This window comes from Anser brachyrhynchus (genome assembly GCF_964034855.1).
Source record: "Anser brachyrhynchus genome assembly, chromosome: 2".
In the NCBI taxonomy this organism is placed as follows: domain Eukaryota; kingdom Metazoa; phylum Chordata; class Aves; order Anseriformes; family Anatidae; genus Anser; species Anser brachyrhynchus.
This window is the reverse complement of record NC_137695.1, coordinates 23,906,373-23,919,726: the sequence shown is the minus strand read 5'-3', so window position 1 is coordinate 23,919,726 and position 13,354 is coordinate 23,906,373. Positions and strand designations below refer to the sequence as shown.

General features: G+C 36.4%; 1 protein-coding gene across 2 annotated transcripts in view; it reads right to left on the bottom strand.

The window, feature by feature from the left end:
* The window catches only part of ZNF804B (zinc finger protein 804B), a 235,734-nt gene that overhangs the window by 29,180 nt on the left and 193,200 nt on the right, over positions 1–13,354 (bottom strand). For both annotated transcript variants that reach the window (XM_080582452.1, XM_080582451.1), the window contains exon 2: positions 758–901. In XM_080582452.1, coding sequence (XP_080438578.1) covers positions 758–901 — 144 coding nt within the window. The remainder of the gene's footprint in view (positions 1–757; positions 902–13,354) is intronic.

Below are 13,354 nucleotides of genomic sequence, written 5' to 3'. Positions count from 1 at the left end.
CTTTCAACAACTAATTGCATTTTTCTTCCATAATGCCAACAGGAATATGCAATTTGCTAAAATCAGAGGAAAAACTAGGATGCAGAAAGCAAACATAGAATAATAACAGGCATACATCGGTAGGATATACCTATCATATATAGACCCAATTAAGTAGATGCAAAAATGATGACAAATAATTAGCATCTATTACCTTCTCCCAATAATCCAATATGTTGTTCTTCAACAATAGTTGTCATTTTATATCATGTTCTGCATGTAAGGCAAAATGTATTCCACCCTGAGAGTCATTACGGGACATAGATTTCAACTTCAGAAACAATGCTTTTTTCTTTTTTCTTTTTTTAAAAAAAAAAACAAACTGCTTTTCAGCCCTTGAAACAGCATGACCAGCTTGAAACAGCATGATCTTATGCCTTCTGAATCCAAAAGAGGGACCTGGATATCTGAGGAAGTGCTTCTTTGTCCCCCTCTAATTTATAAGTAACTTCACATTTTAATGTATTTATTTCATTGTGAATATTAGTACTGAGCACCTATCTAAAACTACAGTGATCTTTCAGACAAAGGGGCTTAAATTGTGATGAAGATTAAAACAACTAATATTTTACATTTGATTTTAATGAAAAATATTGTGTGAAATTTGAAAGCATCAAATGTTAACTTGTTTTCTACTTGAGTGAATTTAGAAAACCCCGCAATCAGGAAGGATGAAAGATGGACGACTGTAATATCTATGGATATTTGTCAGGTTTACCTGCTTGTGAGCATGGTCATAAGAATTGATGTGGTTGTCAAATTCTTGGTGTTTGTGGTACTGCTTGTCACACAGTTCACAGTAGAAGTTAGCCTTCACATCCTCCAGAGCCTTGGCTGCAGCTTTCTCCTTCTCAGCATAGTCCTGCAAAGGCAGAAGCAAAGGGAGACACTTTGCTACAGATCATGAGCTCATGCTGTTTTTGTCATCCACATTAAAAACACTAGATTGACCAGAACTGCTAACTCACTGGGCACCATCTTAGTATTAAAGTACAGGCTGAAAATATTTGGGTTTTAAGTTGGATTTAGTTAAATAGTTGTATTTCTTGAATAATTATTCTTAGCACTTGTTTTAGGTACCACAGTAAGCAAAGTATGGAGAATTAAGGCACATTAGGACACTGCCTGGCTCCTCGGTAGAAAATCTGAATAGTGAAGAGTACCAGGAGGATAAATTCATCAAAATCACCAGGAGGATGAATTAACTTCCACAACGCTCCTGGTTGGCACTGCTTCTGTGCCTTTGTTCTTTTGGATGTTGTTGCTCAGAAGAAAGAAACTAGTTTTAGCCTGATACCAAGACATATTTTCTTTTGCGTTCTGCTTTCTACCTCGCATCAAATATTCAGCAGGGCCAGACAGCTGCTGGCTATGGCTGGCTGAGATTTCCCTGGAGGAGTGCCACTGCAGCAGGAGCCTTTTCCATGCCACCATGTCCCTTCCCCAGGCATCCTACCTGAGCTGCATCCTACTGAATGCAACCATCACCTTCCAGACACAGGCCACAGCCACTGATGTGATCTAGCACAACTCTCATGCTGCTATAGTGCTGGAAGATGTCCAGTCTCAGGCAAATACAGATGAAAGAAAGGGAAAACAAGTGGTTCCTCCCTCTGTGTCTCCTTACTGACTCAGGTAGGTTCTCTGGAGAGTCAGGTACTTTACTTTCAATATATATTAGGTACACAGAGAAAACTTAAAACATAGGAGTTATTAGCTACTAACCTACAAATAATACACTTAAATAAAGGTCCTGATATTCAAAGCTGGAAGCAGCCTTTGCTGATCTTATTTCTGTTACAAGTCCTTCATTATCTTATTATTATTATTACACTTAAATGTTTTACCTTAGAGTTTTATATGCAAAATTCTGACATGGAAAAAAATTAATGAAGAAGTCATTAAAAGCAATTCATTTTATATTTGCATTGACAAGTTAATATTACTTGAGTGTGTGTAAGCTATTGCCAGGGATTGCAGTAATTTATCATTTGCTGTATCATTTTATTCATCTAAAGAAATGCGTACTTTTAAGCACCAGACTTTCCATGCTATGCAGACATAACTGTCTGGTGTCGGCATGGTTTCATCACCCTGCCTGTGACAAACTGTAAGTATGCCAAAGCCAGGAGATGCTGCCTGTCTGGGACACCCTGCTCCTCTTCGGTCGCACTGCCTGGCAGGAGTGCAGGGATAAGGAGGGAAGCCTTCGTGCAGGGCAGATCAACATGAGTGCAGTTCTTGAGCCTCTCTAGAGCGAAGGACTTTCTTAATGAAAGTCGTGAATTTTAGGCCTGGGACTTGACCAAGCAGCAGGGATGTTGGCTGTCCATGTGACACAGGAGCTCTTTGGATGAGTTTGTGCTGTGAGCCTTCCAGCTTTGCCCTGGTTTGTAAGACATCAGGTTGGTGTCAGTAGGTCTTTCTCACATGGTATCTTAGAGGCTGGTGTTGCTAGTGAGAGTAACTTTACCTAAACTAGCCTGTCTAGTGTATGCTAGGTGTATGACCATGCACCTAAGGTAGTATCCTAAGCTTCCTCTATATGAAATAGAAAAACGATAGCCACTGCCAGATGATGATTAATTTTATCTACTTCAAAAGCCTATTTTAAGATGAGATGAAACTCTCTCCAGAGATGTTATCTCTCTCTGTCAACAACTGCAAGGCTCTAAACTACTAACCTGGCCTACATCCTTAATTTTTAGATTGCTGAATTCAGAGATAATGAATTCTATATCATATCTCTTTATATTCAATTCCAAATCTCCCCATGAACCTTGTGTGAACTGACCAGCTTGAAGACAGGAGGTCAAAGAGGAATTTTGTACCTGGAATTTAATTTTACACCTTACAGATGATGCCAACATCATGCCAGTCCTTCCCACAGGGCAAACATTCAAATAAACTTTTCTTGCATGCATATGGCTCAGGTGGATTAGTGTACTGTGGTATACTCAGATTGGCCATTTCTAAAAGCAAGTAGCTTGAGCTATTTCACTTCTCCACTTGAGAGGCTGCTCAGTCATGGCAGTTAGTAGTTGATTGTGTTAGGGGGAAATATTCTTGCAATTAAACAGTTAAATAGCTTTTATTAGTTATTTAAATTTACAAAGCCCATTAAAAAGTGATACTTTTCAGCTTATGCTTCAGATCCATTGTTTTGCTAGCATTAATTATTCACCGGGCCTTTGGTATAATTAAAATGCATAAATTAGAATGTGGATGCAATAGCATTAATTATGCAGCAATGCCTTCCTCGGAAGTCAAGTGTTGGGGGCAACATATTTTTATTTTAATCTGGAAAAAAATGTAAGTTTTACACTCATTGGCAGCCATCCAAAGCATTTTTTTTCTCCTGCTTCTGAACTGTCAATTAAATGTTTACAGCCTGCTCCATCTTTGTTTCTGTTGAAGAAGAAGCCTAATTGTTTGGGGTGAACGCACAGCATTACTCTCTGTGAAGCACAACTGAAACTGCTGTTCATGAGCATTCCAAACTGCCAACTTTATCTTTCTCAGCAGAAATTAATACAGTTCCCTTAGCATAAAGATGTTTTAAAATAGCAACAAGGCAGCTCCCAGGTGCATCCTAAGATAATCACAACTACCTCCATTGCCTTACTGCTTAATTATGCTTGTCTACCATGGCAAAAGATATAATTTCCTGCTTGCTTATCGATCAGATGCAGGGAAATTGAATGCAACATCACATACTTTAGAAAGGTCATGGGTTTTTATTTCTCTGCAAAGGCATAAGAACTTCTACCACTACAGTAAATTGTGCGTAATCAAATGAATTTTCACATACAGACTATTAATATCATCTCTCTTCAACTATAGAGTCCATGGGCCAATTTTGGCAAAATAAATGTGACCAAGTGAAAGAAATGTGCAATTACATCTGTAGAAAACATATGTGATCATAAAAGGTTTACTACACTAATGTAGAAACAAGAAAGTTAGAAAGATGCATAAATATGTTTCAAACTGGGAACCAGAAACGATAATGAGCATGTGTGTCACAGTCTCATAGATTTTATTCAGGATCATACACCACTTAAAAATGTCGTGTAGCCTGGGTAAACATGAGTATAGTTGTAAGATAATGTAAATTAATACCTCTGTCTTTGAGGTATGGGCAGCTAATAGTAAGTACAAGCTCATGTCAGAGATGTAAGTAAATGCTCCTAGAAACCATGGGTTAACCATCTGCTACGTTGCTGCATGCAGATAAATACTGTATAAGGATAAATGAGTGCAGAATACACCTGATTTTTTTTTTTGTTTTGTTTTTTTTCCTGGAAATGTGTAAAATGGCTCCATATTATAGACTGTAATTACATTCACATCAATTTGGCCCACAGAGGCACATAACTGTAATAAATGTTTATATATGGGATTCATTTAACAAGAATACTTCTATTGCACATTAGGTTGGAAGTGCTTCACTTAGCAGTTACTTTTGCAGTATGCTTCTTATTGTGAAAATGCAATTAATGGTATCTGACATTTCATTTTCTAATATAGGGAAAATCAATGAAAAATCCCATGTAACTGAGTTTTCTAGAATGTTGCCACTGACACCTAGTCAATTAAAAATCATTTATTAAATCCAGAGTCTGTAAAAGATATTTAATAGACTGCATGGCCATTAAAGTATGCTGATCTAGACAAAGCAATATTACACTGCTTGCCTCAGGAATTGATAGTAAATATATCTGCTATGTTCAAACAGACTAAGGTGAAAAGTAGGTCACTTGATACAGTAAAACTTTCAGAGACAGCTTTCTATAAACCCATGGATTTCTACAGATACTGTGGAGTAAATCCATAGTGCAAATAGAATGTGAGAAAAAATGTAGCATCATTATCCCATTTCTGGTCACCTATTTCTAGACTGGAATAGAAAATTAGTGATAGGACATCTAACTGCTACATGAATGCAGAGCTCAATAAATGACAGACTGTTCTCTTTGGATACATAAGCAAGCAGGGTTGTTAGAGTTTTATATCTTATATATAGGTCCATGAATCAGATTAGATAATGAGTGCTAGTATTAAATACTGCTGCTGCTACTGAGGGGCTCGGGGATTCTCAGAAAAGAGGTTAAAGGATAAGTAGGACATATATAAGCATGTGAATATGCTACAGAATCAGATTCTACATTAGAGAATTTTAAGAGATTCATTAGAAACTTGCATGATGAAATGAACTATGGTTATGTATGAAATCTATGAATTATATTAATTAACAGTGCAGGGTGCACAAATGTTTTAGAGATCAGGATCAGGATTCAAAGTGACTGCAATAATCATAAGATATAGACTAAAATCAGCAAGATAAAATTCAGTAAGATGCTTCACTTTGGAGGGTGAAATCACATCCACCAATACTATATTGTGAATAGCTGAGTAAACAGAAGTGCAAGGAAAAAGGTCCAGGAGGTTAGAGTAGAAAAGAAATTAAATGAAAGTCAACAGTGAAAGTCAAGGCAAATCACATTCTGACATGTTAATAGTAGTGTTATATGTAAGATGCTGAGGGTAATGATTCCACTTGATTCAGTATTGGTGAAATGTCAGCTGTAAAATACTATTGGGTACATCTACCCCAGCAAATAACTTTCATCCTGGAACCTGGTGCTCCATCATCCCCACTCTGTGTATGATAGTTTATTCCCAGACTTTCATTTCAGAGTAAACTTGCTATATCCTTTTGAGACAAAGCTGAGCACAGTTCTCGAATAACATTCAGTTCAAGGACCATGCTCTATAGGTAGCAAGGATGAGACTTTACCAGGCTCTCCATGCCCGATATAGTCCCCCAACAACCATCAACCTGTATGCCTTCAGGCACCCCAATCTCATGGACTTCCCCAAGGTATGCAATACTCTCTTGCCATTAAAATGCACACAGCATTATGCCACAACCACAAAAATACCCATGCAGTATTTTAACACAGTGCTCACATATTCTTTTTTTTTTTTCAGACAGACTGAAATAAAGCCAAACAATATGTCTGAGGGTACCACACAGACCTGAGGAGACTTAGGCCAAGTATGGGCATAACCTTTTTTCCTTGGGATGCAGTGTGGCTGATAATGCTTTCTACATCACTATGCCTGAGAGATTAGACCTGCTTGTTGGGGAAGATACAGCTAGACATGTAGATACAGCCTTTGAGGAAATACTGGTTCTCACAATTTGAGAAAGGTCTAGACATACACAGGAGACCCTTGAGCAGGTCAGTAATGGTAAGTTATTTAAGAACTAGTGAGTTACATGGTTAAAATAGGCATTTTAGAATATGATTAAATTTCAAACTGTAATTTTTTTTTTTTGAAAGTTCATGTGAGAACTTGTAAATGATGTTTTTTTGGGGGAAAATGTGTAAAACTGTCTGGGCCAGTACAACACATCTCTGGATGTTGAGGACCTGCACACAGATAAGTAGAGACAACAATTGTAAGACTTTTGTTTTGAGTTGCTCATTCACTACCCCTTGGGATAACTACACACAACTTTTATGATCTCCCCCTCCCCCCCTTTTTTTTTTCCTGCATCTATAGCAACATTTCTGAAAGATCTCTAAAACTCATTGGATAAATGATAGAAAACAAGAGCTAATCAAAGTACATGTGTGCAATGTGAAACTTGAGGATCATACAAATGTCCCAATATTAGGATGCACAAATGAACATCAGCATTGTTCAATTAATCAGCTTTTCCCTGAATGTTCTTTTTTAGCTAGACAAGATTCCAATGCATTAACTGCAGAATTTTCTAGGGAAGTAGCCATGGAGATAGGATGAAAAGCAAATAACTCTGTTCGGCTGTGATAGATATCCTCTTACAGTAGGCATGAATGGTCTTCTAACCATCTGAAACACGGACAGTATGCCATAATCACGTGTCTACTGGCTGATAACTTTTCAGTTCATCTAAATAGTGGTCACCTCAGCGGGTTCTTCTAGGGAATCCTACCCACCCATATTCTTGGAACTGATTTCAGCAGAAGCCAACAATATGGATTTTTTCATTTTCATTTACCCCACACATATTTTACAATCCTCCACCTTCAAAACCCTATGCATAGTTTCTGCTAGCGTGGAATCAACATTGCGGAGTTTCAGTTATCTATTGCAAAGGAATATTTTCCTTCAAAAGCAGCAATACTGTAATTCTCAGCTGACATATAGAGGGCAGCCACTAAATTTTGCAAACAAAGATCTTCATATTTTTCACACTCAGCCTATTCCAGCAGCATTATATCCACTTTAATGTGCCTCTGGAATACTGAGACATGAGAAGTGCAATGCTTTTAGCAGATCCAACATGATTTTCAGAGTACAAACCTGCTAGAACTAATAGGTCAGATCCATCAAAAAGCTGTAACTTTAAAGAGTCATAAACCTATTGTCATGAACCTATTCCTAACTCATTCATTAACTAAATCAGCAATGTTGATTAGAATCAGCCTTATAGAACATATGAATTTGAAGAAATGTGCCAGCAGGGCCATTCAAATCTTCAACAAATCTTATATATTCTAATATGTTGCAGCTTCTGGTATCTTTTATAAGGGACTTGTACTTTTTTGAGAAATAACGCATTCTTAACACTTTCTCAACTTTATAAATGGAACATAACAAAACTAAAAATCTTCATTGTGGGAATAGAGTACATTTTTCAAACGTTTTAGTGTGATTCAACATCTTCACCACATTTTCAGAAATCAGAGGAACTTGAGCAGCTACATCTATCAGACCCTTCTAAAAAACTGATCAAGAGTTGACCTGCAAAGGGAATTAGGGAATTAGGTACCTAATGGAAAGGTACATATGAAATTGTATGTATACATTTTATGAACTCAATTTAATTTTAAAGGAAATACATAATAAAGTGAATCTGGGAATTTAGATCATTTCTGATTGCAAACAGTAATATTTAAAGGAAGTAATTAGCAAATTAGTTTATTTAAGTGAACGGAACTGCCTGGAATGCCATGTAGCACAGAAACAGCTCAAATAGGACATTATATCTAGGATGGAAATAATATAAAAAGGAAAGAAAGCTAAGTCACCTGCCTTCTCTCTATTTAGGCTAGAATCCAGAAGGTTTTTTGTCATCTGTGGAACAGACTTAAGAATAACGTTCATGTTAAAGTACAGGCTGTCTAGAAACCTTTATTTAAGACAGAGTATGATACATTTATGAAGGGAAGTATATGATGTAATTGACTCTCCTAATAGAAGACTAAATCTGATTTGAATATTTAGGACAATACAGATACACTGAGCCTGCTTAATGGTATGTGATGCTGTCTGGTTTTTATCTGTGTGATTTTATCTATGTCCGATGTAAGTGCTATGGTTAACATTTGACTTGATATTTTGAAAATATTTTCTATGTATGAAATAAATACATTTCCAAATGCTAATTCTGCCATAAAAATAAATATAATTTCTGTTGTCATTATGTACCTAGAGCATCAGTCCCAAAAAGACGAAAGGACAACCTGCGAACAAAAAGGTTATCAGAATTGTCATAGTTGGGATATGGTTGTAGAGGCTGAAACAACTTCTGGGATAACATTGGCAAGGAATGTGGTTTTATGACTGCTAGAGTTATAATCTTGGCAGTTAAATGAAAATACTGAAAAAAATATGGGTAAGGAATAAAAAGATAGAAAATGATAGATGATCTCAGAACATTAGGCATTGGAACGAGTTTCTCAGGGAGGTGGTGGGTGTCGATTGGGGTGTTAAGATATGGTGCTTAGAGACAGTGTTTAGTGGGTGATATTGGTGGTAGGGGGATGGTTGGACCAGATGATCTTGGAGGTCTTTTCCAACCTTAATAATTCTATGATTTTCAGCTGCTCTGTAGATGGCCTTTGCTGACTGGTGTAAATCTAAATCTTCAGTGCCCACTAAAGCTTCAGTGAAGTTATATTTCAAAATGACTAACTTAAAATGTAGATAGAATAGAAATGTGTCTTCTAAGTTGGACAGAACTGTTCCTGTTATGCAAAAGAAATACTGCACCACTCACTTTTTCCTCATAGTCCTGCTTCTCTGCACAAATATGAGTCCTTCAGTGAACCTGATTGTGACATTATTGTCTCCCTTCCATTTGAAGTCAATCCCTTCAATTTTTTCACTATTTCATGCTACTTTCTCTCTCCTCCTTTCAAGTGATCATTTCTTTTACCTCTTTTCTGATGAGTGAGGTATTATCAATTAATCTGAAGAGTGAGTCCTCCATTTATCTTTTACTATTTTCATTTTTCCAATTGCAATTTTTGGAGTACAATGCATGTTCCAGCACTGCATTTAATAGATTGTGCAATGTCATATTTCTTTGTCTGACACCTCTTTTCAGATGAAACCTACTTGACATAAGTTAAGATCCTTGTACGTTTTGACCTTCTTCTACAGAACACAACAGAATGTAACTTATATTCAGTGTCTTTCATATTAAAGTTAAGTCAAAGCACTTTACAATAATGATATTGATCATGCAGTAACTGTGTGGGAAAATAAAGCATGTGTTGTGGGAGCAGAAACAGTTATCACACAACTTATCCTTGTCTTTTAGAATCTTTTTATATTAAGTGCCTTTTTCATACAATACAAGCTAATCATGTCAGATAGTTTTTTATAGTCTTTAATACCAATAACATTAAACATTTACATCCTCTCATTTACAAGTATTTAACTCTTTCTTTGTAGATACCATAATGTTAAAGCCAATTCATGTAGAGCAATTCAATACCAGAAATGGTACAATAGGATGTCTAATCAGTGGCTTTCTATTGCTCATAGCAACAGGGAATAACTGCTAAATTTATGACAAAATATTAATAAATGTTTACTAAATCCAGATCGGTCAATTAATTTACTTGTGCTAAGTATACTTGCAATCTACTTCAGAAATATGCCTTACAGTGTAAGCATTAATCATACATTAATTGAACTATATGCAGACAATCTTCTCTTAAAACTTCCCCTAAAATCAGTGCCTCATCATTGTATTGTATTGTATCTAAGGAAATATTTTCTTTTGTTTGTTTGTTTTTTCAGAAACCAGAATATTTCTGTACATTAGCTTCTCATGCAACCTTCCTCCCTACACACACTTTTTTTTCCAACAGAAGCCCAAAACATTGTTTTCTTCCACAGTGTTCTATGAAATCCAAATGGAAAAAGGAAGGTTACTTACATGCACACATACCACTCTTTCTCTGCCTCTCCCCAAATGCATGTATCTTGGTTGTAAAATTCTATATACTTTTTCATTAACTCTGGATTTTTATATATGTCACAGTTCTACTCATCTCAGCCACAGAAACAAAACAAACAAACAAAAAAACCACCACCACCAAAAAAAACACCACACCCTTTCATTCTTCTGCAAAAGGAAAGTATAACATTTGCATTTTGATTGGAAAAAAAATGCATGGGAGGGAGAGGAGGTGGAAGGCAGGAAGGAAGGGAGGAAGAAAGGAGGGAAAGAAGGAAGAAAGGGAAAAAGAATAGAAGGAAGGGTAGAAAGGCTGAAGAAAAGAATTAATACTTTTTCCATCACTTTTTTAGCAAAATGCCTGTGGCTTGAAACCCACCCTCCAGCACATCAACCAATTGAAAGTTTGTTAATTTTTCAATAAAACTGGACACTCAAATTCAGATTAATAGCACCTTTATGTTAATTTCCAAAGTAAAACTCCAGCACCCCATTCTCAAGAACTATCACACAGGAGTAATCACCCAATAGTATCTCCTCTGTACCCAAAGGGAAAACAACTACTTTCTAAAATTACTTCTATGTGATGAATGCAAGACTCCAGAACATGTCCAAAAACAAAAGACACCAGTTACTAAGAGATCGAAAGAATTAACAGGAGCACTTGATTACTGACTGTAGAAAACAATTGTTGACTGAAGATATTAATTTGATTTCTGTCTAGCACCTCCAGACTTAAAACTGAATTAACATTAAATCAAGAAAAACTACAAACTCTGCGAATTGTCTACATTCTTGTATCATATCCTCTGTGCAAACTTTCCTCTATAAGAGAGATAAGTACTAGTACACAAGGAGGTGTCCTCAGCAGGGGGGACTGAATGCACTACTGAAATGTGTAGAGATGCATAAGAAATCATGACTCAGTAACAATGAGCCACTTTACAGTTTTCTTCACAGTTTCCATGTTTGGTGTATGTACCTCAGCTCCAGAATCCCTTTAGCCCATTGCATCTTAATTGATTTACAGCTACATCATGTTTTGGCTTTTTTCAATTCTTCTTTTTTTTTTTTTTTTTAATTGTCCCTCCCTCCCCTTTCCTTCAAGTTACAACCCACAGCATAGACAGAACCCTACCTGCCACTTTCTGTGTTTACTGGGCAGTATAATCAGCAGTGAGTCTGCAATGTGTTCAGTTACTATATATTAAAAAATAAATCTAGTCAGAGAATTTCTGTCCTTTGCAACAATGTTGGAGAGACCCCTGTGCTGAGACACCTCGGTGCCACTTACCAACTCCTCCTGTTGTTCTGTTAATCAGGATGAAGACTTATTGCAGAAGGGCATGAAAGGCTACCTAGAATTTTTTTGCCTTAAGTGCTCCACCTAGTCTTTGGCTCTTGGTGAGGTCCCTTCCCAAGAATGGGGTTACAATGAACCAGAGGCGCAGCTACCTCCACCTTAAGCCCAGGGCCTAGCTCAGTACACCACAGCTGGAGTTGACGGAATTTTTTCCACTGATTTTAATGGGAGCATGGGAGTCAGCTGAAACAAGCATATGAAGTAGAAAACAAAGCAAACAAAAGATGAAATGTAGATCCATGGGGGATTTCCTGAGATATTAAAATTATTAAAAGGGAGACTGAGAATACTCTGAAGAGGAAAAATTGGGAGGGTGGGGGGGAAAAGAAAAGAAAGAGAAAAACAAGATGAGAAAAAGGAACAGAATAACTTTACAATCGAAGACTATATATATATATATATATACACTTTTTTTTTTTTTTTCTGCTGGAGCATTGTTGAGGAGCAGACTAATACGGTACTAAATTGATAGAAAATATTTGTTGTGTTCTTGAATTCACCATACATGATTGTTGGTATTAGGTGTAACATTGTATAATACAACATAAAATTAAAAAAAAAAAAAAGTTTCTGGGTCATGAAAGATCTTAAATAAATACCAAATAAATACCATGTTGAACAAATAAAAGACGATCCATGCTTGTCTGCCCTTAGATGAGTAAGCTATATAACACAGAGCTAATTCTATCCCAAGTGCTTGGGTGAGAAATACATTACCCAGACGTAACAAGCCCTTCTATTGCTGCCATGGAGACCTGAAGCTTCCTGAGACAACAACTCAAGTGGCTGATTACAGTTTGATGCTGTTTCATGAGGCCTCATGGGGTGTCAATTAATCTCATGAACTTATTGAACACAGCAGAATGTTAGAGGTTCTTGATTTCAGGAAAATGAGCTAGGCTGGCATCTTCTAACTTGAAAAAATATTTCTGGCTTCACCATCACATGTTACAAGTAAAAATGTGGGGTTCTCAACTCCAAGAGTACACTCATTAAATTTCTTGCCTTATTGCATCACATTTCTTAATTTTCAGTTTTTAAAATCTAACTGAATTTATATCCATTATGGACTTGCTAGATTTTTATTTATTTTTGATCTGTGATTCTGCATTGAATATGTAATGACTTCAATGCTACAGAAGTCAACAAAAGTACTTTGATTTTAGACAATCTGCTAGAGCACAAAATCTGGAGTAACCACCTGTTATAAATCAGTGCACAATCTTATTAGATAACACATTTGACAGTGCATTTCATTAATGAATATGAATACTAGTGTGTGAGCTCTAACTCTTGATCTAATTAAAATAGATGACTCAATGATTTAACTATGAGAAGGTGACATTTGCTCCCAGTATTTAAACCCCACATAGTAAATGGCCTGTTCTTGAATAAAATGCAACAAACAAAGAACTGTTTATAATCACACTGGCTTGCCGCTAGGAAAAAAAAAAAAAAAGGCTACAAAACTGTATATATGAAAGCAGAATCAAAAAAAAAATAAAAATAGTACTTTCTAATAGCAATGTGGTATGTTGAGACTTCACTGAATGGCTACATCATGAGAGGGGCCAGGGGCAAATTTCAGTGTTTTATGTAACATCAGGCATATGTCAACTGCCTGTAATCGATGTGAATGTACTTTATAAATTATTGCATATTTCAGACTTGGTTGGTATTTACAACATGAATGAGAAGTTTAG